Genomic DNA, 27,988 nt, shown 5'->3' on the forward strand with positions numbered 1-27,988 from the left:
AGCCCTGGAGGCCCCTAATAGCAGTGCACACCCCACCGTGCTTCAGGTGATGTTAATCCAGGACTGAGTGGGGAACCTGCCTACCCACCAGCTCGTACAAAACCAGGTGAAGGTGCAACAGATTCATTGGAGGGGGAGAGACCCTCACCTGCCCTTGAAAACTTTAAATTAACACTTCCTACCCCTGAGATTGTCTTAGGCTCAGTATGGGACAAGGGGTAGGGCAGCACCTCCCCCCAGGCCAGACCTTGAAGTTAAGAATTAGTTAAAAACAAGAGTTAAAAGAGTTAAAGAGCTACCTGCAGCTGTTACTGCTGCTCAAATACACTTTGGAAACATTTTGTTCACCTTTGGTGTAACTAAGACACACAGGCTGTAACCTAACGCAGTGTGGTAGTTAGTTACCTTAGGTAACTTACTCGTTGAAAAGAAACATTTTGCGATCTGAAACCAGATTCAAAAGACCAGCCAGAGTGCCAGCAGTAGTACTTTGAGTACTGACATGAGTCAAAACACAACTTGCCCGCAGCCTCCATTTTGATTCTCACCATCAGCTCTGGCTGGCAGTGCTGACAGCAGGGATATAAATGTCCTTTTTTTTTTTTTTTTTTTTTTTTTTTTTTTTTGTCCCCCACCTACTTAAAACTAACAGAAGACCTACCGGGCCATGTATGACTACATGGCAGCTGATGCTGATGAGGTTTCCTTCAAAGATGGCGACACAATTGTAAACGTGCAAGCAATCGATGAAGGCTGGATGTATGGGACTGTCCAGAGAACTGGCAAGACTGGCATGCTGCCGGCCAACTACGTAGAAGCTGTCTAAACCAAAGCACGTCTTGCCATAAAGCCTATCTGCGTGGTGCGACATGCTGGCACTTCTCAAAATGTAAGCCTTGGAAGAGGGCTTGTACCAATTTTTTTTTTCCCCCCAAAGTGCCTCGTCTGCCATGTTGGTAGCGCCTTATGAACCAGGATGTGAACAAAAAAAAAAAAAAGAAAAAAAAAAGAAAAAGTAACTGCAGAGCAAAATACTCACAAAACATCCTTTCAAAACATGAAACGTGCTCATGAGAACTGTGTTTCTATGTCAAAAAAAGTTTGCTTAAACATTGCCTGGACTTTCAAACATTTCACCATCACGTACCATCACAATGTTTAACTGCGCCAGAACTGCGAGCCAGGTCAGTATCTCTGCAGCTCTATACATGTCCTTAAAACTAAGACTACCAAGTATTACTGTATTCATTCTCCCATCAAGAGAGTGTTTTTCCGGGCTGTTCTAAAATGTTTGAATGCATTCACTTTTCCGTATAAGCAACATTTAATCTTAGTATCTCAAACCAACATTTGGCTGGGGGGGCGGGCCCAAACCCAAACGCCTCTCCTTCTGCTTGCTGAGCTCTTATGTGTTTTTCATGCAGCTGTTCTGGGGTCAAAAAGCTGTTATTACTTGTAAATTAGTGACTAAATAAAAGCGAATGTTTCTGCAGTACGTTTGATTGATTCCTGCTCTTCAGCGTGACTGAATCCATCTCACAACCAACTGGCTTTGTTCAGAAAACTGTTCTGAGAAAGGAAAGCAGCCAGGTGGTGGTGGAGGATGCCACAGCCACCAGAGCAGTCAAGCTGAGGGGCTGTGAATGAACTGCCTGAGCTATTTCACACCTGGAACAGTGGCTGCTGGCTTCACCTACTGCAGCGCCTGGTACCAGCCAGCCTCCAAGAAAGAGGGGAGTAAGGAATCACTCTATACTGTGCCCCAGACAGACTAAAAATTGAAACCAAGTTAACAGCAGGAGGAGTTGCGACGTTAACTCCGAGGCCCTTTGTTCAAAGGGGACGCACAGCACGTTGCGGTGTATGCAACCAGCCTGCACGGGAAACGTCCTTCCTCAAAGCAGGATTCAGGGCTGTAAGTTGAACAGAGATGTTAACACCCTTTCGAGATGCGTTAGGAACACCCTTACCCGCACAGGTCACTGGGTACAAGAGATGAATACACCTAAGAGGCAGATCTGGCACAAAAATAACATTTTCAAGAAAGCAAAGCAAACCCACAGACAAGTCGTGGCTGGCGCTGTTCACATTATAGCTCCAAGCCACCTCTTTGTCCTGGTCATTTTCTTCACGAGATGCACAAACAGGGCACAGAACATTTAGAGTCTCACTGACAAGACACTACCGTGTCCCCAGGGACCTGCTCCTACCTCAGGGTCCCTCCCAACCCTGCGAACCCAAAGCAATGCTGAGGGAGGGCTGGACAGATCTGAAGGGGAAACCAAAACCAAAGCCCCAAACCACAGCAAGTTTGGGAACTGTTTGCTCTTTTATTTGCCCACATGTAAGTTCTAAAACCACCTGCAGCAACTCCTTTCAACAGCTGTCCATTTTGATAGCTACAGTACAATATATACATATTAAGATATCCAGAGTAAAACCCGAGAACTCTCTCTGAAGGTCTCCAAGAAGCAGCAATGCATTCCATGCAATTAAAACTCAAAATCATAAATTATTAACCACCATTTGCCATCATAGGTCTGTACATAATATACAAGGAGATCTTGTCAAATCCATTCATTTCCCTAAGGAAAAAGTCTTCTCCACAGAGGGAGAACTGCTGCAAAGAACGAACACGGGCAAAAGCCCGAGACGTTTTGCAAAGCCTTTCGCCCATAAGGGTGGGTTGCATTAGCAGCTGCTTAGTGTGATTCTTACAAAAATACATGCAAAAATAGATGTCATCCCGTTGTCAAATACCAGGTTCCTGCACTGTTGCTGCTGTAGGGAATTCAGCAGAGCTCCTCTCAGTACAAAGCGGTGCTGATCAGAGCCGCTGGCTGGCAGAGTTTCAGCAACTTAAAAGGAAACAAACGGGCAGCAGACGAGCAGAGCTGCGAGATGGATCTCTTACCCAATAATAAGAGTCTGCAGCAGTAAGAACACTTTGGATTTGAAAAAATAATTTAACTACTCTGTTGGTTTGGTTTCACAGTCTTTGCTATTGCACAACTTCATCAAGTTTTCTTTCACTACCTGAAAGAAATATGCATAGCAACACAGATACCTCTAACAGGGAATAAGCAATCCCACCGATTAAAACAAACAAAAAACCAAGAAAAAAAACCCCAACCATGATACACTTTGCTCATACAGGTGTTAAAAAAATCTTCTATAGTACAAAATGCACAGTTTAAGGAATAATTCACCAGTAAGAAAAGCAGGTTTTGGGGAAAATTGTTGTAACAAAATCCTCCTTATTTAGAAATTAAAAGCAACTAATCGGAACTTTCATGGGGTGGCGATTTCCAGCGGGACTGCAGGTTTTTCATGATACAGTTTGTCATGCCAACAAGTTTTTCTTGCATCTCAAAAAGCTGGCTTCCTGAATAGCCATGAAGCTCCTCAGAGGTCAGCTGAGCAGCAAGTGCGTCGATTCGGCTCAGAAGATCTGCTGGGGGCTGGTCATTTGTGTTCGAGACAACTGGTTCAATCAAATCTGCAAAGGAAGGAAAAGTAGGGCAGTGCAGTCTGCGCGTTTGGGTTTAAATCTAAGCAGAATTGTGTTGCGACGGAACGTTACAGCTTTTTTTGTACAAGAGAACAGATTCAAGCAGCCTATGCAGTGTTTGTTCCGCACATTAGGAGAGCTTCTGACAAAGGCACCCCTCAGAACTCCGTGCTACCCTTCGTGGTGACCTTCATTGTATTTGATCGGGATTGTACAATAAAACTAAGGACAGAAACGGACGTATTCAGATACTGCCAGTGTCCTTCGAGACGTGCTACCCCAAAGTCCAACTTTGACAGTGGACAGCTGAGGAGAAGTTACTCCTGAGTTCCTTGTTCTCCAGTTAACCAAATGCTTCAAGTATCTTGCAGGAAGAACATGGATTCCTCTGTCTGAGCCATCAGGCCAAACTCCCCAAAAGCGCAGGAGAATTCAAATAAAAGTCTAGGCACCCAAAATGGGTATCCAGGGAATCATCCCCCTCAGGATGAGGGAGTGCTTAACTACCTTTGCTTTGTCTTGTGTCTGAAGAACCACAGCAGTTATGGCGGTACGTAACAGCTCGGGAGACGTGCCCGGTTGAGATTCAGAACATTAAGTACTTAGAGCCCTGCCCGGTTTGTTCTTCACATGGTTATGCAAGCTCGTTTAGGGAAAACCGGCATCTTCCCTCAAAATATGTAACAATTTTTAAGAAGCCATTGCTACAGGGCTTCATAAAGTGGCTAACTGAAACATCCATCTAACATGGTAATGTTAGCTATTAACACACTCTCTCTCTCAAAAAAAGGATCAAGTGTTGCCATTAGGGGAGAATGAAAGCAGCAGTACAGCAGGAACACCCAAATCCTAAGCAAAAAGCCAGCAATAGTTACCTGTTGCAAGTTTTTCTTCGTCTACAGAAAGAGATTTATCCTCTACATTATTTACAGGCTTTTCTGCATCTTCAAGAGCTGCAATTTCCTCAAATCCTCGAGATTTTACCTGAAGGTTTTTTAAGAGAAAAAAGAGATGCATTTGCAGAGGGGGAAAAAAAAAAGAAGAAAGATTACACAGTGGGATGTGCTTTAACCTCATAATAAATACAATCATTATTCCCATTGATAATATTGTAATCAAGTCACCTGTACCTTGAACTCCCGTGTTACCTTGACAGGTAGAGATTAAAGTGCTATTTCTAATGGGGGGGAAAATCCCCATTATTCCTCGTGATGGCTGTTAGCAGTTTGTTAGGCAAATATTGGCTTTTTGGGCACTAAACTTAAACTGTACCTGTTGCTCATGATATCCTTTCAGAACTTTTTTAACATTGGAAATTTTCGGAGAGCGGATGGGAAGAGTTTTGATTTCTGATGCTGTCAAAGTACTCAGATCACCCACTGTCTTAATGTTCTTTGCTCGGATGAGCTGCCCCAAGCCTCTGGCGCTGAAGCAGGGGAGAAAGAAAAATGGTTTATTATGCTAGAATTCATGTCCCTTCTGCCTGGCACGGTGGAGCAGAAAGAAGCCTTACATGAATGTCAATTCACATGCACATAAGTGAAGGAAAACCAAAATTCAAGTGATGTTGTTCTATCTGCAGCAGCACACCTTTTTGCAAGTTTTCCCTGTATCCATCAGAGAACAGTGCTCAAAAGCCCACTCCCATGTAATATGAGCAGAAGGAAAAGGAGCCGAGTACACCAGAAAAGGCCATTCTGAGCAGTTTCCACTGCACGTCTGTGGTTTGTTGAGACAAGTTATCAAAATTCAGATCGGAAACCAGGCCTTTGTACGTTCGAAATGTAGATTTTTTGGTTTTTTTAAACGTACATACACAGAGCGCTCCAACTGCTTTGTCACAGATCATGAAGATCTGTCTGCTCTGCCATGTGAAATGGAGAAAGCTCCCTGCGTTCCTGGGTGCAAGCTTTTCATTGTCTTAAAAAAGAAAAAAAAAAAAAAAGGACTTGAATAATTCCAAATAGCAAAAGTCCCTCCCCTACCAAACCAGCCTCCTTCCTTTTAAAGGTATTTGGCAAAAGATGTCTCCAAGTCATCACATTTTGCATCAGAAAAATTTGTTTTTGTAGGTTCAGTAAGAACTCAGTTTCTATTAAAGTGTAATCTTCAAAAGCAACAATCCACTTACCATATGTTTGATGTAATCTGAGGTAAAATTACATCAACCGGTGCTTTGCAGCCAGTTAAGGCAGGATACACGCATTCTGAAGGGCAAGGCAGTGATTCCTTAGCCATTTCTGTAATCTTGAACAACACAGAAAAATTATTAAATTAACCATCGCACAACTGAATACAGGAAAAAAAAAAATAGAAGAGAAACATGAACCAAAGCACTTCTTACTAAACACTTCTTTGAGCTCTTAAATTTAGGGTTACGAGATCCTGGGGACAGAAATCCTTTGGTTGGAGTGGTAATATGCTGGATAGAAAGAGAGGAAAAAAAGATCTCTCAGGATCGTAGGAATTCAATTAATCATAAGATTCTAGCTACCTAGCTCTCAGAGCGCCTTCGTCTTCAGAGAGCAACAGAACGAGTCAGGCTAAGCCAGTTACAACTATTTCTTACGCTTACCGATTTTCTGCTCAATTGTCTGCAAGTGACTATGAACACACGCTAAGGCAACGTTACCCATGATACACGAGAAACGCAAGTACTTATGACACACAGAATACGCATAACAATTTACCTTAGCCTGAATATTAGATAAAATTTTAAGACTTCGGGAAGACGGTGAAGAAGAATGGGACCTGATAACAGGACTTCTCCTATCTATGTCATCTGCCAGTCCTTCTTGATAAATTGGATTTGCAAAAGAGACTCGGCGAATCTGTTTTTAGAGAGAAGCAGTTTTGATAGCACGAACTCAAACCACCACAGGCTGGTGAAGCGAGTCTGAGGAGACAAAATAGCTCAGTTTTGAAATAAAGTCATTGAAGTTCTTGAACGACACGGATGACGTTTCACCCAAGGACAGAAACCGTGGCCTCCTTATTACTAAAGGAAACATTTAATGAATTTTGTAAAAAGCTGCTCAGAACCCGGGGTAAGACCCTGACTGTGTATACAGCGGTTCCGCAGTCAACATTTGTTGCGCTGCAACCAAGGCAGCAGATTAGACTTTGGCGTTCTGTTTCAAAAATGAAAATCCCCACCCCGAGCCCCTTAATGCCAGCCCACCAGTGCCTGTACCTTACAAAAAGAAATCTGTAAGTCTTCAGCATAAGGTCACTTACAATGAAAAAAATAATAATCAGTAATTCAACATCTTTGGAACTCAGGACACTGCAGACACTGTTACAGACCCCAGTTAGGAACGGAACGACTTGTATCACAGTAAATCCCATCGCCATACCTTATTAGCCGGTGACAGGGAATCGTCATCTTGGTTTCTTTTTACACCTCTCTTTAAAATACTAGTGGATGGAGAAGCTGAAGGAGACCACGTGCAGCGTGCCTGCATACCATTAGGGCTCTCGTTAACTAACGCTGAAGAATCGTCACCTTCCTGCTTTTGAGGCGAACCCACACTGTTGTTTTCTACCGCGTCTTCTTTGTCTAAGGCCACGTTTTCAGGCATTGTAATTTCGGTTTCCATTAATTCCTCTTTCACCTCCTTGTCTTGAACAACACAAGCTTCTCCTACAGTATTCTCAGCTGCTTCTTTATCATCCCGATCGCCTTCTAGCTCATTCATCTGTTTTTTCTCAGGTTTGCCAGCAACAGTCAGCACCTCGGGTATCTCCTCCAGTTGTCCATTCTGACCGACTTCTTCCTTTTCTGTAGCTGCTGGTTGTTCTTCGCTTTGCTTCCCTGCAGCCGGACAGCTGTCACACGCAGACAGATACTGTTCAGTTTGGTCACTCTGATCAGCAGGTTCTTTTATTTCCACTACTAAGTCATTAATTTCACCAGCAATACACTCTGGATTACCTAGATCCTCCTCCACTGCAGCAATACTTCCTTGCAGATTATCTTCAGATGCTCTCTCCCTTTCCAAGTTAAACGCACTGGATTCCTGAGGAGGATGCAACGGAGTGCTCATCGCACAAGGTGCCAGCGTGAAACTCTCATCAAAATTTGAACTACCAGACACGTCTGATGTACTTACAGACGTGTGAACTGGGGTGCTTCGGGGCTCGCTCAGTTCATGAGCGTTCTCATGTTTTGATTCAGTCAACGACATTACTTGCTGCTTTGACTTTTTACAACAATTGCAGTTCCTTAGCCTTTTCAGCCTTTTGCTTCTTTTGTGCTGACACTCGGGTATTTGCAAAGAGGAAAGATCACCACCTGAAGCATTTACTCCTGGTACATATTCAGGCAGAACAGCTGAACAACAGTCTTCTCTATTTGTTTCCTTCTCAATGTGTTTATTCTCCTCTGCTGCTTTCAAATCTTGATCAGATACACACGGGTCAGTGAAGGATTCCGTCAGTGCATTGCTCTCGTTTTGTTCCCCGTTGGCGTTCTGTGCATCAGGTGAAGTCTTCACGCTGGCAGACCCCACAGCTTTGCCAGCATCTGTAGGAATTACTTGGTTTTTCAGGCCACACGGTTCAGGTGTCAATGCAGCATCTGTGCTGACTTCACAGCTTGGTTCACCTTTATTTGTTTCCAACAGATTCTTCTCTTCGTTTCCTTGGGAAGACACCTCATGGCTACGGCTTCCTGGCTGTAGATCTTTCAATTTACCTTCAAGGGAATCACTTCTATTTTTCGCTTTTGCGGATCGTTTCTTCCTTGTGCTTTCTTCCTTGGTCTCAGAGCCATCAGCCTCTGAATTTTCTATGCTGGAAAGCAAACCTTGTGAAGCTCTTCTTGTGTGGTATCGCGGGCGTTCAATCTTCTTCTGACCTACGGTACTCAAGCTGCAGTCTTGACCTTCCGTGTCAGTCTTCAAGTTCTCTTCTGACCTCCTAGCACTTTTGTTCCCTTCCTCATCGAGGCCCCTTGAAGCAGGAGACTCCTTCGAGCTCAAGTCCTCTGCAGCAGTTCTCTCAGGTAGGTTGCTTTCCTTTTTATTTGTATTTTCTGTAGTTTTCCCACAAACCGCTTTCTGCTTTTGGGATACATCATCTTTAGTCTGCGGCACCTTCTTTTGCCCAGCTTTTTCGTCTTCTTTACGTCTGTCTCTCTTTTGGTGGCCATCTTCCTTATCTTGACTACCTGCTGTACCTTCTACAGTTTCTGACCGTCGTCTTGAAGAACGTCTTAGTATTTTCTGATTAGGCGACACAAGCGGAACCTGACTCTCATCGCCTGTCACCTGGTCAGATGACACGGTCGTCTCTGGGGGTGTATTTTCTTTAGAATCTGTATCTAATGCCTGAATCTTTTCCATTTCTGCTATGGTATCTTCAACTTTTTTAATTTCTAATTCTGTAGAATGGAGAACTTTGGACTGAGCAAGGAGAACATGTTCCACGTCGTCTACCACAGAAGATAGTTCAGGACTATTTTCCATACTGTTGGAAGCAAAAGACTCTTGCGCACTTCTCTCTTGTTCTGACCTAATGAACGACTTGGACTGCTTATGTCCTTGGTGCTCCATTTTACTCTGCCTGCGAGTCAGCCTTCGTATTGCAGTAAATATTTGTTCAGAGTCAGATTTTGAAGGCTTTTTATTTTCTTCTCCAGATCTTTCTGGTTTAGCACCGGTCTTGCATACGTTTGTATTTTCCTGTTTACCTGCCACACAAGCGCTGCCAGACATCTCTGATAAGCTGTTCAGTGCCGAAGGGCTAAAGGGTCTGTTCTCTGAACTACCAAATTTCTCCAAAGTAATAAAAGACTGCCGTCGGCTTGCAGGCTGCGGTGTTCCAGAAATTATCTCGCTTGAAGTGGAACTGTTGCTGACATTGGAAGTGTTCTCATTCCCTACCAAGGGCTCCTTTGAAGCTGTTTCCGCAGCACTTTTTTCTAACCCCTCTCCAACCGATGGCTCCTCCAGAATCATTTTGGCTGTGTCCCATTTTGACTTTCCCTCACTGTTTAAAGATGAGCTCTCCTGTATGGGAGCAGCAGATGACGTTTTCACACAGGCAGCATTCTCAAGACGATTATCTGATTTGCAGTCCTCTGTGATGTTATCCGACTTGTTGGTGCATCCTTCACTCGTTGTGTTTTCTTCCTGTCCGAAAAAGATGAACAGCAAAGCATGGTCATTTTGCTATGAATACAGTATTAAAAAAGAAAGCTCTGGTGGAATAGAAAACAAGACAGCCACAAAGTTTTTCAAACCACACCACCCTTCCTTCAAATCATTTTATTATGTGTACCTTCGGTAGTTATAAGAGACAAAGATTTTAGGGTTGTTTTTGTTTTCTTTTCTTTTTAAAGCCATTTAATCTCAGAACACAAAGAACTGCTAAAACGTTTTATTTAAGTTTTGCAAGACATATTAACAAACCTTACTAAAACAGTTTTTATGGAAAGTCTGCTGTCTGTTCGGCACTGCAGTTGACCAAGCTCGCTGTTTAGCCATCTCCTCTCCAAAAGGGAGCAGATCTAGATTTAGGATTTACAATTTCTTTTTCCCCCCTCAAAATCTACTGTTTAATCCCCCCCAAGCCCTTACAGCTTCATCCAAAAGCAGTTGAAAATGTGGAAACATAGCTAAGCTGTTTAAAAGCATGGTCCACTAGAGTAATATAGAAATCAACATTAAAAAAAAACAAACAACCAACCCATCACTTTCACTTTTAAAGGTGAATATCGTTCCACAAAAGCATGATGCATACAAAATGCATCTGTGGGGGGCGGTTGGGGGGAGTGTTATGGAAGAAAAGTCAACAGTGTTAACATTCCTAACATGAAGCTGGGCAATTAAACAATTCTTAGGACATCACCAGAGCAAGTCACGGTAAGTCTGTGCTACGGCTTTCAGCTGTTTTTACCCCAATAAAATATCAGTATATTTGATATATACTGTATATGGTAGCATACACACAACTGATCTGTAAGTCCCTATAATACCTGTAGCTGCGTAACAAAACTTAAATACATCCACACTAAAAGTAATTATATAAATCCTCCCATTTTGATATTGAATCAAAATGCTTAACGATTGGCCCTTTCTAGTGGAAATTATATAAAGCAGAACACAGCACAAAGGATGCTGCAATGGTATTAAATTCAAATCCGGTGACGAGAATGAAACACAAGCCACAAAAGCTATCAGCGTATTCTATAGTCACGGGTTATTCAGATGTGGAAAAAAACAGAGGAAGCCCAAGAAAAAGAAGATATTCTCAAGAGCCTTAGGGATTAATCAACACAGAGAAAGGAAATTATTCCTGTGAGCCGATACATTGGGAGGTACGTGTTTTTTTGCTTGAAGAGTTTCCAAATCAGGCTTAAAACCAGATCATAGCCAGTAATCAGAGTTTTGCTATTAATTACCAGCGCTCCTAATATGAAGAAAACATCACTGGTGTGGTTATACTTCCGATATTTTAATTACCATTAGACAATGAGACATTACCTGAGGCTTGTTTTTACTATCTTCTTTTGCATTTTCTGTTAAAGATGATTTTTCCCTAAAACAGAAGTTACTTAAATTAGAAGTGTAGCAGAAAAGGGGGAGGCCTTTAACGTACAGACTGGCCACCTTTACTTACAAAGAATCTTCCTGGCTTTGAGTATACTGAGAAAATAAGGTAGCATCTTGCGATGCGTCCAAAGTGTTGTACATAGCAGGAATACCAACTCTGAAACAAAGCCAGAAATGGTTAAGTCAGACTCTTTTTTTATTAAAAAAAAAAGCAGGGCAGTGTAATGCATTAACCACAAGCGAGCGGATGCTTGTATGAAGTGGACTGAACTTCCAAGCTCTCAAGACTACTCGACCTACAACGCGCGTCCTGCACAAAAAGCAGATTCGCTGTCGGGAGACCGCGTGTCCCCATTCTGGGCAGAAGAGACGCAGTATCGCACCAGCTGCTGCAACCTCGTGCGTCAGCTGGCAGCAAACTGCAAAGTGGTTGCAGATCATGATTTCTCTCCTCATTTCAAGACCAGTACTTTCAGTTGCATTAAATCTTTTTTTTTTATTATTTCAAAGAGGCTTTTGGGGGAAAAAAAGCCATGGTTGGGATCCCAATTCCCAAAGAATCCATCAACACATGCTAACTATATAATAAAACTTCCTGTCAAGCACCGCTGTATACAAGTTTTGCTTACACTGCATTTTTGCTGCCAGAGTACAGAAAATACTCTGGTATTATTTTCTCACATTAAAAAGAGGATAATTCTAAAGATTCCCTTGCAATTAAGCTGAGTCTTGGGTATATCCTAATTTCTGATACCCTGCTGACATAAGAATTCTCTTCAAATTCAGAAGTCTTTCCTTCAGAGATCAAGTAAAAAACCCCTTTCATTTCAATGATTTAAGACAAATGACATCTTCCGTTTCACATTGCAAGTGAAGAGTCATGAAGTAAAAATTTAAACTCCAAATTACCAAACCCCAAACAGATAACAGATCAAAATAGGACATGCAGATCAGAGAATAATTTGGTTACTTTGAAAGAGGAAAGCAAGGAGCTTTGTTAGCTTTAAACTTTGTAACTTCTATGGAAGAGTAAGGCTTAATTACCTATAGGAGTCCGAGATACAGGAATTGAAGTTATGTCAGTCTGACATACTCAACGTAATGACATTTCACATGAAGTTTAAAATGGAGTAAGTTACAGACCTCTTTGACCTAAGCACTTCTTTTTGATGTTCCGTCAATATTCTTGCTTTTGTTTCTGGAGGAATAAACACAAAATCAACAGATTTCTCCTCTTCCAGAAGTATCTCACTTCTAGTCCTTGAAGATGAAAATTCTAGTTTCTACAGAAAGAAAAAAAGGAAAAAAAACAAACCAAAACCAAACAAAACTGGATTAGAAACAAAATAGAGGAATTGAACGTGTTTTCATAGTTCAGGTACAGTCATCCTAAATGGAACAGTTCTCAAATAACCGCAGTTCTTTCAGCGTATTCATCGGCACAGATCCCTCAGTAGGTGCCAAGTTGCTTCATGAGTGATTTTTCTTTTTCGCCCCAACACCACCACCACCTAGGAGAGGTTCTGCAAGCCCTTCTCCGTGCCCTTCAGCAGGCTTCGGCACTTCCTTTAGCCGAACTCCTGAAGTTCAAAGCCTGTAAGAGGCGAAGGTACCTCAATACTCAGGAGGATTATTATTTACTGTTGTTCACGAAATCAGCAATTCCTTAAGAACACAACACCCTTCCCTCCCTAGCGCAAGGGACCAAACCAAGATCCGCCTCAACACCTGAATCTGCCACAACCTGCAACCAGACCGAGGTGCGACTTTTGTATCTGGCTGCCACTCCTTCCATCCATCAAGCAGCCTTCCATGATCCCTCCTTAAAACTCAGCAATCTGTAACCTCACCAGAGAATTTTAACAGGAGCGTCTAATTAAAGTGTGCTACACAGCGTACGTTTCGAAGAAAAATATTTCAGCATCACAAAATGCATCAATTTTTACTGATAATTTACAGCAGCATACTAGCTGTTCTGCTGCAGAATATAACGGATTTGATTCTATCACCCCTATCTGTAGACACCTTACCTTTGCAGATGTTACTTGCATATTACTGGACTTGTCTTTTACTTCGTTCTTTAGTTCGCTCGTCTGTGCCAATATAGAGTCGCGTTTTTGACCTGGCCTTACTTCCATTCCGCTTATCTTTGCGTCCAGCTGCGAATTTTCCATCTATTCAAATAAAAACACACCAAATGCATTGTATGAAGAATGTCCAAGCTCACAAACCCATCCTGAGATGTATCAATTCTTACAACTAAACCGTCCCACACTCCCATTTTCCTCTAAATTACGTAGGGGACAACTTAAAAATTAATTCTTTCAAACAAGCTGGTAGAAGCAAGAATTTAAAGCACATAAACTGTTAAGAACCAGCTCAGTCTTTTGACAGTGCTCATCCAGCAGCTGATCGTTCCAAACATGAAGCATGTGCAGGCCAGTCACAGCAAAAAAAAAAAAATCAAAATTGACCTCGTCACTACCTTCCGAACAATTCCCATGAAGTTATACACAAGGAAGCACCCGTTGGGGTCAACAAAATATTTACCGTATCGGAGAATGGGCCGCTGTATTCTTCGGCTAGGTCAATGCTTTCAAAACCAGGCAGCAAGAGTGGAATTTTCTTTTTGGCTTGGCTTAACACAGATCTGCTCAACAAAAAAGAATTTTAAACTTGGGGTGGGAGAGGGAAGACACACAAGACCAGCAGATATCCCAGCTTGCACAAAAAGCAGAATATAAATGGTAACCAGAACAATACTGACTTGTTTGCACATAAGCTGAGATCTCTTCAAAAAAATATAAATATTTTTAAAAGAGAAGAAGATCTCTTACTTTAACTCCTCAGGATACTTTAATGACGTAGTCTTGGCAAATGTCGCGTTCCAGAAGTGGGCACACTGGTTGCGGATCTGTTTGCTCTTATGCTGAAATACGACACAGAGCAACGGAGCAAGCTGCTCCAGCAGTTCGCTATCATAAGAGCCGGTGCAGTGAGACTGCAGACACAGGATGATCTCGGCCAGTAGTTTTTCAAGCTGAGGGAGAGAAGAAACAATAGGGTTTTTAGTTTAATTCAAATATTGCACATATTCACTACTGAAAACTTTAAGACATTATTTAAAACATTATTATCCCAGAGAACAGTATGGCCTGAACAAAGTTGTTTAAAGTCCACACCACACAAAAAGTCTAATAGCTAAGCTTAGTGGTCCTCCCCTCAGCTACCTTTTTAGTAAAAAACCAAGTTGTTTAAAAATTAAATCTCTACCTTCATTACATTTTTAAATTTTTCTTTAGCATACAGGATGAATGGCAAAACTCTGGTGTCACACATTTTCCCAAACCCCAGCTATTTCTCTAGCAAATTTACCTTGTTGTTAAGATTACTGTATACTTTAGATACATCAGCAAGCCTGCCAAAACAAACAAAAAAGTTATATTTTGCTGTCTCATTTATCCCAAGCATAAGAATTAAACACATAATGCACTCAAGCACTGCACACTAGTTTTAGTATACAACTGGATGAAATAATGTCGTGAAACGAGCCTCCCACTGGGTGATTAAGTCGTTCCTGATGTAAATAGTTTCAAGTAAGCCTATCCTTTAACCCCCACTGCTATTTACATGCCAACTTTTAAGAGAGGCTAATGGAAAGATCAGTAGTAATTAGTACAAACTTAAAGGTTTTCTTATGAAGTAACTTCTAACTGTCTTGTGTTGCTCCTGACCTCCTCCCCACACAGATTTCCCAGGCCCCATAAATATCTGCACTGAAAAGCTGCAGTACTACCGAAACTAAGTAATTTCATGTAAATAAATCCCTAGGTACACCACCCTGAAAAATGTGAGAAAAGTGCATTTAGTAATTCATTTTTATAAGCCTGTGACCTCCAACCTGAAGAGGTTCCCATCCTTAGATCTGCTTGCGTATGCCTTCCTTCAAAAATATACACCCAGCGCTCACTTCTCCCTTTTAACGGGTCATTCTAGAAAGACAATGCTCAAACAAAGGCAGATGAGATGGCGGATGGAGAGAGGTGGCGTTCAACTCAACCTTACACAGGAACAAGTGGATTCTTGCCTCTGAGACAGGGACTCCAGATGAATTTTAGATTAGTGGTAGCAGTCTTGCTTCAAGCTTCAGCAAAAGCTCTGAGAAAGCATTTACGGGCTGAACTGGCAGCACCCTATCCTATCCTCTCCTCCCTCCTCCCAAAACACTCCGAGCTGCACTCCATTTCTTTTCCTTATCCTGAGCAAAGCCTTCACCTCTTGCATCATCAACACGCCTCCGCCAGACCCCTCCCCACCAAGCCCCTAATGATTCCATCATATCCTGGGAAGAGAAGCCTACAACAATTATCAAATAAAAAAGCAAAGCCATATGGAAAAAATAAAAAAGCGCGTATCGACAAACAAGTATTTCTCAGTACCTCCTTCTGCTTAAAAATGTACAGGATTTTAGTGCACTTTAACTTGTTACGATTTCTCTTTTTCCTACAAAAATTTACACAGTTCCTGCCCACTAGAAAACAAATTACTGTTAATAAATGTTCTTCACTGCAGTGAAAATAAACAGCAGGTGGAAACCAAACACTTTAGTCCTGCAGAGATGACAATATGTTCACTCTAAAGAGACAACAATTTTAAATACCGAGCTTTTGGAAGTCCTCTAGGTTTGCTTTCATGTGCAACTACGTATGTTTGGTTTTATTTCCAAAGAAAAGCATTACAACGGAGACTGCTGCTCGCAGGTGGGGTTTTTTCTGAATCCCACTGAAAGTCACTGGAGGGCAGGGCTGCGCAGCAGGCTCTAAGGCAGCGCACCGGTGCCATGCCCCGGTACCCCACGCGCTTGGTGCCGGCGCCCTGGCTCACGCACAGCAGTTGTAGAGAACGCAAGTTCTCGGCGACTACCTTACAGAGCCCTTCTTTCCGCAGGGTTGGGTGCGCTACAAAGCTCGTAGCTGCTACCTAGGCTGAGTCTAGCAAAACACATGGTGCCCTCAAAGGTGAGGGACTTGGCAGAAGTGGAAAATTCTTAGCATGTTACCGCCAAAGCTTTGAAACATCCCTGAGCTATGTTTAAATACGCTGCTCGCTACAGACCACGCAAAATTTCACCAATATGCAGCAATACAATCAATCCAGTTTTCCAACCGTTCTTAAAATACTCACTTCATTTTTTCATAAAACACTGCCAGGGGTTTTGAAAAAATTGCAAACATAGTCCCAATCACTGAAGGCAATGAAACGTGGCTGATGATGTTGTGAAGAATAGCAATAATTGAAGGACCAACAGAGACCAATGTTTCTGAACAGATTTCTTTGGAACTGAACACATGGAAAGAGTTTAGTAACATCACCAGGAGTTTAAATAGAGAGGCAAGCTTTCCAAGAGGTTCCTTTTTCTTCTTAGACCAATCTGTAGGCGTCTGTGGAGCTAACATAAAAAAAGAATTAATTTTTTTTCCTAGCTAACCAACATGCATCACAACAAACACACATCAGAATTTTTTGTCTACATGAGAAACAGAACTTTGATTCCTGAACTATATCTACATACAAATACTTTAAAACCAGACCTAACAGAAGACATACATTTTTACTGCATAATTTTAGCACACCACTCTGGGTATGATTCTTATTCCTTTTGTTTATATTTCTGGTTGGTCACACAAACGACTGTGCTTTTTAAGTATCTTTAATGCCTCCTTGTAAAAGGACAGTGACCACTCCAGAAATACGAGCTGATACACATAAATCCTGGAACAAGTGAGGAGGAGGGAGGGGGAAGTATCAAGCTTTGTTAGTTCATTTATTTATTTGTAAATAAAGTTTCCATCATGTTTTTCCTCATCAACATTTCCGAGTAAAGCATGTCATTCAGCAGTCCAACACAATGTCTTACTACTTTGCAATTTCTCTGCGCCATATGAATTTAACTGTTAAAAACCTTCATTTTGTACATCATTTCTTTAGCTTTAATAGTTGTAAATGAGAGCAGGAAAGAGAACAAAAGAACATTTTTACATAAAATGACCTGTTGTGTTCTGTTAAACCTGTTCTTGACTATTTTATGCAAAGCAGCTTCAGGAGCAGTAGCCTTTCAAATGTTATGTTAACAGTTTATCATCATCAGTTTTATGCAGATATTATATAATTAGTGATTGATTAATTAATTTAAAAAATTAATACTGTGGATTATGATGAGGCATTACTGCTTCAGATTACATCTGAACAAAGCAAAAGCAGCAGATTCCACATGCAAAAATGAAACTGTAGCCAAAATATCAAATACATCCTCAGAAACAAGCAGTGTTTTACAGCGAACTGAAAAGTAAAGTGGCCTCCACGTTTACATCAGTTTCAGATGTATTGTCAGGCTATGCAGTACTACTCAACTGCTCAATAAATAGAAAAGATCTGACATGACACTCGGATATGCATACTGAATGGTATTTTCAGTTCCTTTTTATGGTTTTTTGGTCAATCCTTTCAGTGCTTAGATGTCATCACTTCTGCATCTACAAGAACTCTAATTTTCAACCAGCTCTGGAAGACAGACACAGGAAACCCCAATATTCAAGTATTTTCTTACATCTGGTTTTTGGCTGATATTTAGTACCGTATGGTGCAAAGTTGATGCAGTCAACCATAACTGATATAACATGGGCGAGACCATCCATCATTGAAAACATCTGAGGAGGAAACAGAAGTCATCAGCAAAGCCCAGAAGAGCAACAGTGACAGAAAATCCCCATGTTGGCCATTCAGGACAGCAATACAAACGGCTTTTAAGTTTAAAAGTGGATAATATTTGTCTGCATTATCAGGTAAGACTCAGGTAAGATTACATTTTAAAACACACACATTTACACAAGCTGAAGTTTTCCCATTCTATACAAATAAGACAGAAGCATATATACAATCTAAAGCAGCAAACCAGTAATGGGCAGCTGTAAGATGGTGTTAGATTTCAGAAGATGCATCAAAAGTGTTAAGCCTCAAGGAACTAGCTGTCTAGCAAAACATGTTACCAAATGTCAGTGTGTGCTTACGTTCAGTTACTGTACAAAGCCTGATTTTCAGAAAAGTCACTGTAGGCATAACGACAAGGTTGTCATTAACATTCAGGAAGCACGATCGATTTCTAGTACATACAAAAAGATGGGCCAAGCTTCCCCCCCTCAATTCATCACAAATTCTTCTCAATTAAAAAAAAAAACAAAAACAACCCACCCTTGCTTTTAAAAGGAACATTGGTATTGTGGGCCAAAAAACCAGTTTAGTTTCAATATAACTTACATACTGAAGCTCTAAATTGTTTAAGTTTGGCTTGCTTAATAATTACTAAGTTCTGAAAACTGAAGTTTATCATCAGGATACAGCAGCATCCAAAGGAAGTGATAATGATGCAATCCTCCAAATACCGTGTTTTCAAATTCCATTTTTCTTCCTCATCTGTTTCTTATTTGTTCCTTTCACAGTATTTTTTCAAAAGACAGTCAATGAAGGATTTTACGTTCCAAAGCTAATGTTCACTGACACCTATAGACATTCCATCTCCCCATATGATGTGGGCTTGCAAACAGGCAAGACAGATAATGTAAAGGCTTCCTCTTTCAAAAATCTCTCACTTTTATAAAACTTTGAAGCAAACGCTTTCAATTTTAGCGTACAAGGTTGACAGTACCAGGAATATAGCAAGTTATGCCCTTGGAATGCTACAGTGCTGCTCTATCCTCCTTCCTAATCAAAATACCTCATTTTGTGCTATTTGTTAATCCATCCTGAAGTTACTTTATATATACACACACATTTCAACCGGACAAATCATATTTACCATTTCTTTTCACTAAACTAGTTTTACTTAAATAGTTAGAAGACAAATCCAAAGACTGCTTAACTGCTATTTTATATTTAAGCTTTATAATTATTTTTACTTGCTTTTTTCAACCCATTTCTAGATTAACTCCAACTCCTGTTAGCAAAAAGAATTTTGTTACGGCTTTATCTAAGTCTCACCCAAAACACTTCAAGTTATAGAAAGTACTACATTAGAGTTTACAATAGGTTCTTATATCTAATTTAAAATATATCTGCTAAAGTATTTATATAGTTCAATATCACTGGTTTATACTCACTACTGGAGTTTCACCTTCTAGCCCAGATATTATTTTGGCACAAAGTTCTTCACAGCATAGGTTTTCTTCTGCTGTTGCAACTAAAGCAGCACAGCGAGCAAATGCTCTATACAGGTCTGACCAAGTGCGCAACAAGGATTTCATAGTTGGCTTTAACAACAGAAAGAAAAAGTTTATAAATATCAAGGTCTATGCATAGAGATAAAAGCTTACTTTAAGTTTTCTTCTTCTGTCAAAACCTACGTAACTCAAGAATTCCAACCCTGGAGCAGTGGTCCAACATACGTACATATTGGTAGCTAACTCTACTCTGACATTATCAGACAGTACTTTATAGGGTTTTTTTGTTTGTTTGTATGTTTTTTTTATAAACCCCACATTGTTTCTAATCAACATTATGCAATCCCTGTTACCTGTGGAAATTCCTGAACGGGGAAGATATGTGATACTGGTAGCAACAATGCACTATAAACGGCGCTGAAGTTGTGTTCCAGCGCATCACCCTGGTTTACTTCATTAGTCTGCAACGAGAAAACAATCTTCTGGTTAAGGAAGCTGCAAAGTTTAGATGACAAATGCGGCTGTTCTAAATACATTCATTTTGGACATAAAAATCTGTGCAAGCTAAACTGCCAGTGGCATTCTGAAATTAGCTATTCTCGGTTCTTTCAAGAGTTCAAGCTGATCCTACTATTTAGGGAGATAAAGAGCACTGTTTCCTAATTCCTAAATAGCTTAATTCCAAGAATAAAAACAGTTAGGAAACGTCTTATGTATTTTTTTTTTACCTGTGTCAGTTGCAGTAAGTGATGACAGGAACCCACTTAAAGCACATAAAACTTTCTTCATAAATTCTAAGATTTTTAGGTACAATGACTACATGAGGATTAGTTCAACAACTCCTACATCAGTCAGCGTACTTCTAGTAAGCAATCTGCACAACCTGTTGAATATTACAGTTTATAGGGCTTTCATTAGGGCTTCCAACCAAGAAGTCTAACATTAGTAAGAAACACTGTTCTAATTACGGCCTAAACGTCAGGACTCAGTATTTCTTGTATTTTCACATAAAGCAAACAAGCCTCTTGGTATGTAAAAGTTGAGAGGTCCTGAGGGGCATGCCTCCATCCTTTGTAGCAGCAAGACTCTGCTGAGGAGTGAAGGCTTGAAGCACATCTATAAACATGTTTATAATCCTAAAAAAGGGAGAAGAACATTCCCAACACTATACTGGACACTGTACTTAAGAACGATCATTCTTATTGACTGGAACCACTTTAAACCAGACGCTGGATCGCTGCTCCACTACTGCCCTTCATCCTACCTCACCGCAACTGCTCACACTCCAGTTTAGGGACTTTTTACAAAAAATGCCGCACACATTCCAGTTTCACAAATACTACACAAGGCTTACGTAATTTTACCATCGCTTCAGGACATGTAATTCCTAAAAATACGTTAAGATAAAAGGTCAGCACAAAGTTTTCCTGTGTTTTTTCTTGGGAGGTGGGAATGGGGAAGTTAACGAAAGCACCACTATACCCGATTAATCCATTCGGTTAGTGGATTAACAACAATACTCCACATTCTCCAAAGATGCTCCTTATTTTCCACTTGCTTCGCACTCTGATTAATAATACAGATCACGGATTCACTGAAAGCCAGCGGAGACGTAGGCCCAGACAAAACATAACCCACGAGCGTTTCTAGAATTACAAAGAATCTAGGGAAGAAAGTTAAATAGGTAAGATACTTTTTTCAGCTGAAGTTAGGAAAAACTTCTATGAAGTCTTTAACTATGGGAAGCTTGTTATAAACAAACACTGCCACATACCTTTCATCTGTTACACAGCATTCCAAGAGGTTATTATGGAAAGGCAGCTGAATTAAGAACAAAGCTGGCGTTCCCTTGTAAGAGAAATGTAAGATGTCAAAACATACACATTGATCAAATGAAACGGTTGCCTCACTCAAATATAGCATATAGATACATATGTAACTAAGCCAGAAATTTACAATTATTAGAAGTTGTCAAAAATTGTCTGTTCTAACACTTCAAAATAAAAATGAGAGGCAAAGCTGGAAACCTAAGCTTCTGCTCGATCCTGGTGCTTCAGCAGAATACCAATTATACTGTATAGCTGAAGCAAAAAAAAACTTTGCTGTTTAAAAGGCTGCGAGTTTTATAGCACTTAGTCATTACTGACTTGAAAAGACAGGCAACACAAGAAGGTAGGCGTACCTAATGCAACCGATGCCTGTTATGATACCTGGAACAAGATGGAGCAACCTGAGATTTGCTTATTTCAAGGTTTCAGCAAGCCATCTTTTGGACAACCTCTGCTAAAATCTACCACAAGTATTTCAAGTTTGCTAATGTTAAAGCATTTAACGATGCGTTTAATACCTGCCAATTAAAGCTTCAACTACCTTAATAAAGTTCTGACTCTTGTCCCTGTGTTAGAAAAAGCCTTCAAATGTAAACAAAACACCCAGGAAAAAAGCCGAGAGTTGAGCTCTTAAGCCAATTCTAGTAGACAAAATTTTATACTACTTGCTTGAGTTGAAGTATTTGCTTACTCTGCTACACTGAGGTCTTCTCTCACAGATACCTGTCTGCTTTTAAAAGCCTCCACATGAATTCCATGCACTCCCTGGCTAGCAATGTAAATGTTTACCTACTTTGATAGGCTAGAAAGCTCTTATCTCCACTGCTGCAAAATAAACAAGTGTACCCCCTATCTACTGGTGGATGCAGGAGAAGAGCTGATCCAATTTAAGTCTCTAAACAACCTTTTAAATTTTTAATAAATCTAACTGGTAGCATGTTCCTACTCAATCTGCTCTACCCCGAACAACACACCCACACACAAGAAGTGTCATTTCAGCCTTTTCTCAGAGTTTTTTTGTGGTTATTTGCTAGATTGCCATCATCTATTTCTCCCTTCCAATGCAGTACACAGACCACAGCATAGCACGCCAGTTAGGGCTCATTAGGACGAAAGCAGAAAAGAGCAGTTCTCACTACTAATGAATACCACCACCCTTTTTGCAGTAGACTATGGCCACTAAGTTCAGGCTTTAGTTCACTATGACTTCTGAACTTTTTTTCCAAAATAATGCTGTCTAGCATGATATTCTCTCCTTTACTTCTGTGCATTTACAAGGGCACGTAGTGATAGGATGAGGAGCAATGGCTTTAAACTGAAAGAGGGCAGATTTAGGTTAGATATTAGGAAGAAATTCTTCACTGTGAGGGTGGTGAGGCACAGGAACAGGCTGCCTGGAGCAGCTGTGGCTGCCCCATCCCTGGAAGTGTTCACGGCCAGGCTGGATGGGGCCTGGAGCAACCTGCTCTAGTGGAAGGTGTCCCTGCCCACGGCAGCGGGGTTGGAACTCGATGATCTTTATGGTCCCTCCCAACTCAAACCATTCTATGGTTCTCCGATTTAATTTTTCCTGAGGAGTAACACTTTCTACCTTTCTTTGAAGTACTTCACTCTGACTTCAGAACATTTCCCCCAAAAAAACAGTTTTCAGTATGTAAGTAGTCTTTGTTTGACTATGCAGTCTCCTCACAAAGTATCTGCAACCTGTATTTTAAATCATAACCTGAATGTGACAAATCCTCTCTCATTATTACAGTACTTTTTTAGCTATAGATGGTTAAATTTCTCATCAGAAATGAGGGCTGGAAACAAAGTCTGCATTCTGCAGCATGGAATAATAGTTTCCTGGAAGATCCGGATCTAACGACTTACAAAGTGCTCTGTATGTTTGTGCAAATATGACATCCCAATGCATTTCAGGATAATTCCAGAACTTAGTCTATATTTAAGGCAGACTTACATTTAGAAGATCCATATCAGCAACCTGGTAAGCTGGTGATCCCAACACTTTTGGAGGCAATTCCTTAACAGTAATATCAATGAGGGACTAAGTAGGGGAAAAGAAGAAAATGTATGTGAATATTTTTTTCTTGAGGGCTCAAATATTTTAAGAAACCCCACAAATAAAAGCAAAATTGTAACAACTGCTTCCCCTTAGTAAAAAAAAAAAAAAAAAAGAAAAAGAATCCATTGGGAAAGTAACTGTGCTTTGAAGCAGAAGGTTCTGGTAGGAGAACCATACACCCAATTCCGTGAACACTGCTGATAAATCTGAAAAACACTTTTAAAGAAAGAAACCCTTAAGCAACACCATGCTATCTGATGAGAACTACGTAACTTACAGTTCACGCCAAGAAAGTAGTCTCTTTTCAAGAGACCATTCTGCTACGCTAGATGCAAAAGGCTGCTACCAGTCACAATCTAGACCATCAAAAAGAAATGAGGTTTAAAAACCAGACAAACCACCCAACTTACCAGTATTCTCTGCACAGGAAGAGAATTTGATCTAACAGTGTTTTTTAAGGCCTGGAGCAACATAGTCAGTATTTCTGACCCTTGCTTTTCTTTCTTGTTTCCTAGAATAAAGCATATTTACAGTTAGAGCAGAACAAAGTAATGTTGACTCTGACCATCATTTAAAACTTAAAATACAATGTACTGTAAGATCAAAAAATTTCTGTGTATATTTATAAACATACACCAAATACTTCATAGATTTGGATACCAAATCTCTGCTCTAAAGAACAGTGTAACTGAAACTGAAGAGTTTAAATAAAAAAAACCCTAAGTTTTATTAGTAAAATGGAAACACCTTCAGATCATTAACTGTGATGTGCTAAAAGTTGTGAAACTTTGCATTCATTCAAGCAATGCCCTTCATTTCTCTTACGCTTTTCAGTTAGATCTTTCAATATAGAAGACTTAATTAAGAATATTCTGGACTTTCAAAGCCTTTACAGAGCAATGAATGCTTTTTAAAAATAGGAAGCGACTTCTATACATCTGTAAAGACACTATACTTTACTAGGAAATAATATTTAATTAAAGAAAAAAAGGTAGCCAGTCACATAACAAAGACTTTACACTAATTTGAGTAATACACCAAATGTCTCAATTTCTCAATAGTAAAGACTTGGGGTGGGTTTTTTTTTCTTTTTTTCTTTTTTAGGAAATGGAAAGATTTCTTCAGCAAGAAAAGCAGTTAAAGTGCTTTTGTCTTACTGCTACACACAATACACCTGCAGTCATATGCTGCTGTGCCTTGCCTAGTAAGCCTCACTGGATCAGATCAGTACGATCTTGTATTTGTCACACAAAGATGTGGGCATCATGAAAAATATCAGTTGTTGCTTCAAAACCAACTACTGATGATGCCTAAAACCAAGTTTTACCAGTAATGAAGCAAATACTACTTAAGGTCTAGTTTTTTTAAAAAAAAAACAAGAAAACCCACGCCAAAAAACCCCACCAAAAAACCCCCCAAAACAACTGGTCAGCAATGACAAATAAAAAAATAGACTTTTTACCTGATTCAATAGCTGTTTTTACATATCCATTTATGTCCTTCCATATAACATTCAGCATACAATCTACAAGATAGCACGATATTTTTATTCAGTTTGTAATAAAAACATTACACAAAATTGCAGTAAAAATACAAACTGTGTTAAACAACAGGCTTGGATGTAAGCCAAAACTGACATAAGCTTTCAAACCAAGTCAGACCAGTTCCATTTAATGTCAACACTGGATTACTACAGTAAGTGGTTATTTTTTCTTTGGTTTCCTTCCCCCACTTTATTTTCCAGAAAAGAAATCAAATTTCACCACTAAATTCTTACCAGGAGCTTCTTTTCCAACTGCAATAAAGCCATCCTGAACTGCGTTTATAAGTGTGCTGGCATGCTTACAAAAAAAAGAAGGGCTACTGATCAGTGGGTACTGGAGAGGCTCTAAGAGAACAAAAAAACATGTTCTGTAAGTCTGTTGTTTTGCAATCTACTGGTAAGATAAGCCTTAAAAATAAGCAAGGATATATGTGTACTTACAACATTTAAGATAAAACCAACTTCTAATATTAAAGATGACAACTAACAGTTTTAAATGTTTAAAGCATTTCATGCTCATAGACATCTTCAAATCCAACAAAATTTGCATAATCTGAAATTGCCAGAGTACTTAAAAAAAATTATAACTCATATACCTAAACTAAGTACAAGCTTGTTTTGCTTAGCGAAATCTAAAACTTCTGGTCCCATCAAGAAGTGAAGCAGCATTTCAATTCCCAAAAGCTGAATGGAAGGAATCACCACCACTCCTGCTGTACTAGAATTCAAGTTTATCCTCGGTGTGGCTGCATTTGCAAACGGGAAAGGACCTAAGTGAGGGAAGAAAGATTACATTGTTTCATATTTCACCGGCAACCAAGCGGAAGGAAAGATCCAACAGACCAAAATCCCAAAGTTAACATGAAAAGAACAAATTGTAGAATAGTGTTGCCTAAAAGGGACCTCTAACAGGACGCCCATAGCAGACCCTACTTAATAGGAGTGCGTAACATCACAGTTATAACCATGTATTTTGGAAGTATAAATATCTTCCAAAGACTGCAAAATCTCCAACGCCAACTTTTATTTTGGCAAAAGTCTCCACGGAAGCTGTGGTTATAGATCACGTTACATGGAACGCTATATACTAGTTATATAGTAACTCTACTGCTAGGAAAGAGTTTCCATTAGAAACTTTTGACACTGAACACAAGTTTAAGAGGTCTCATGTGCAAAGCATTTTGAGCAACGTCAGTTCTGATCTCACAGAACTAAGATGAGCTTTTGGGTTTGTTTTTTTTTTAAAAAGGGAACAAAGGAAGATCTACATATCTAGGACACTTCCACAACATATCTGAGGCTTCTAATTACAGCAGCCTAGAATTACACAAGCTGTGAACACTAAGTTTTCCATACAGAGAAGACAGACAGTTCCTTATCTCAGACATGTATACGTGAAGCTCAAGTAGGTGTGACTTCACATATATTTAAAGTACCAAAATCATGGATGCATTATGATTACTGGGTCACTATTCAGGCAGAAACTAAAAATACTATAGAACCGAGAATGGCATATATCAATAGCACATACATGAACACATGAAAAACTAAGTTTGAAACCAAAGCCCCCTTCCAAAAGAAAACACAATTCAGAATGTTCAAACTGGTCCTCAACACAATTTGATTAGCACAATTTTATAAATTTGAAATACTGACTACAACAGGCCAATTTTAACCAATGTAGATGACCACCTCCAAGCTCTCCAGTGAACATGCAGAAAAGTTACTGTTTTCAATAATAACATATTGCAAATGAAAACGCATAAAGATGTTAAACAGAACAGATTACTTTCTGCACCTAGACTATAGTTGGAAACAGGCCTGTACTTTAATACCTGATTTCTGCGCAGGGGTTGCCGAGGCTAAACTTTGGTTGGCTAGTACACGTGAGGGAGTTCCTTGCAATGCAGCAGAAGAATCCAGACTTAAAGTACTCTGGATTAATGGTACACAAACCTGCAAAGAATCAAACCTCAGTGACAACAGGTGTTGCACATATAAGCCATAAGCCACAAAGAACCATACGTTTCAAATATCACAGACTGTACTGTTGTTCACAGCATCGGTGTTTCAGAGTTTCTGGGCACTTGTAACAATATTCAGAAGACGCTGTATAAAACAGGCATACTGATACATGAATTAGAAATGGCTAGATTAAACAAAACCTCATGTTAGAATGATCCAACTGTACTGTACCTAAAAAGGTAATTTCTTTTTCTTTACTCCTGAAGTTTAATGAAATTCAGAAGCCTAATAGAAACATTATGTTCATTCCAGTTATAATGTGAGCAGTAGTGAAACACCTGGATCATTTTTCTCTCTATGCATCTTTAAACATTTTGTGATCTTTTCCATATGTTTTCCTACGGCAGGCTTCCCAGAGCATACGCTCGCACAGTGAAAGGGCAATGCAGTCCTTGTATAATGTGCTTATGTTTACTGCTGTCGTGCGCTCACACGAGCTTTTCATAGAGATGCTCACTTGACATGCAGACCTTTATGCAACTTTTAAAAAGATTGCACGTATAGTCCCAAGCGCTCCTGCTATAGGTAACACACACAGAGCACATAAATACACAAGTCAGATTTGGTTCCTTGAGACAGTTTTATTTTAATAATAAACTAGAGAAGGACAAAGCAGGTACAGAGTAAGTTACAGTCACAAAGAGGGGACTCAGCTTCACACACTCAACACAGGCTAAGTGATTATGCTATGACTGTTTTCAGTTGTGTTACCTGTTCAAAGTTTGCAGGCAGCTGAGGTCCCAGCCTCATGAGCAAATACCACCAGACCTCCAGTTTCGTCAGTGCCAAAGCCTCTGTTCTCACATGGATCGAGCTCAGTGGCTGCATGAGCAATTTCAGCCTTTTAGCACTGCACAATATATCTTGAAGACCAAAAAAAAAAAGCATCTTTGTAAGCAACATAATTAAATAATTACAGAGCAACAAAAAAGGGAACATTTTTAAATCATTAGGTTTTTTCCTAATATATTTTAGCTTAAAATTCAATTAATGACAATTTGCAAAACTAAAATACATAGTAAATGCACCGACCTTTCAGACTCTTTTACTGCTCTAATTGTTGTCTAGAACAACCCTGGAAATAGCAAGTATTTCTTTCCAATACCAAGACTGAAATGAAATCTACTGAATACCAACATAACCAGCAGGAAATTCGCTCTTGCTTGCTATGTTAGAGAGTCCTATCTACCACAGGAAAAGAAAAACCAAACCCTTAACGTCTATGTGCATTACCACTGGATGAGAA

The 27,988-nt window shown here is 40.0% G+C and overlaps 2 protein-coding genes across 2 annotated transcripts in view; one reads left to right on the top strand and one right to left on the bottom strand.

Annotated features, from left to right (window-relative positions):
• Window positions 1-826, top strand: part of NEB (nebulin) — a 125,448-nt gene extending 124,622 nt beyond the window's left edge. The window contains exon 153 of the mRNA XM_075711405.1: window positions 653-826. Within this exon, the coding sequence (XP_075567520.1) occupies window positions 653-826 (174 nt within the window). The remainder of the gene's footprint in view (window positions 1-652) is intronic.
• A 1,507-nt stretch (window positions 827-2,333) lies between these two features.
• Window positions 2,334-27,988, bottom strand: part of RIF1 (replication timing regulatory factor 1) — a 36,204-nt gene continuing 10,549 nt past the window's right edge. Inside the window, exons 9-36 of the mRNA XM_075710354.1 lie at window positions 27,454-27,605; window positions 26,553-26,673; window positions 25,314-25,487; window positions 24,952-25,062; window positions 24,637-24,699; window positions 23,585-23,685; window positions 23,070-23,156; window positions 21,055-21,128; window positions 20,763-20,943; window positions 19,634-19,741; window positions 19,221-19,370; window positions 17,675-17,774; window positions 16,252-16,516; window positions 14,443-14,485; window positions 13,905-14,107; window positions 13,618-13,717; window positions 13,098-13,241; window positions 13,035-13,037; window positions 12,211-12,350; window positions 11,135-11,224; window positions 10,999-11,053; window positions 6,868-9,645; window positions 6,202-6,342; window positions 5,856-5,933; window positions 5,643-5,758; window positions 4,784-4,937; window positions 4,387-4,495; window positions 2,334-3,499 (exon numbers count right to left, since the gene is read on the bottom strand). Of these exons, the coding sequence (XP_075566469.1) occupies window positions 3,279-3,499; window positions 4,387-4,495; window positions 4,784-4,937; window positions 5,643-5,758; window positions 5,856-5,933; window positions 6,202-6,342; window positions 6,868-9,645; window positions 10,999-11,053; window positions 11,135-11,224; window positions 12,211-12,350; window positions 13,035-13,037; window positions 13,098-13,241; window positions 13,618-13,717; window positions 13,905-14,107; window positions 14,443-14,485; window positions 16,252-16,516; window positions 17,675-17,774; window positions 19,221-19,370; window positions 19,634-19,741; window positions 20,763-20,943; window positions 21,055-21,128; window positions 23,070-23,156; window positions 23,585-23,685; window positions 24,637-24,699; window positions 24,952-25,062; window positions 25,314-25,487; window positions 26,553-26,673; window positions 27,454-27,605 (6,062 nt within the window). The 3' untranslated portion in view covers window positions 2,334-3,278. The remainder of the gene's footprint in view (window positions 3,500-4,386; window positions 4,496-4,783; window positions 4,938-5,642; window positions 5,759-5,855; window positions 5,934-6,201; window positions 6,343-6,867; window positions 9,646-10,998; window positions 11,054-11,134; window positions 11,225-12,210; window positions 12,351-13,034; window positions 13,038-13,097; window positions 13,242-13,617; window positions 13,718-13,904; window positions 14,108-14,442; window positions 14,486-16,251; window positions 16,517-17,674; window positions 17,775-19,220; window positions 19,371-19,633; window positions 19,742-20,762; window positions 20,944-21,054; window positions 21,129-23,069; window positions 23,157-23,584; window positions 23,686-24,636; window positions 24,700-24,951; window positions 25,063-25,313; window positions 25,488-26,552; window positions 26,674-27,453; window positions 27,606-27,988) is intronic.

Source organism: Pelecanus crispus, chromosome 5, assembly GCF_030463565.1.
Source record: "Pelecanus crispus isolate bPelCri1 chromosome 5, bPelCri1.pri, whole genome shotgun sequence".
NCBI classification, from domain to species: domain Eukaryota; kingdom Metazoa; phylum Chordata; class Aves; order Pelecaniformes; family Pelecanidae; genus Pelecanus; species Pelecanus crispus.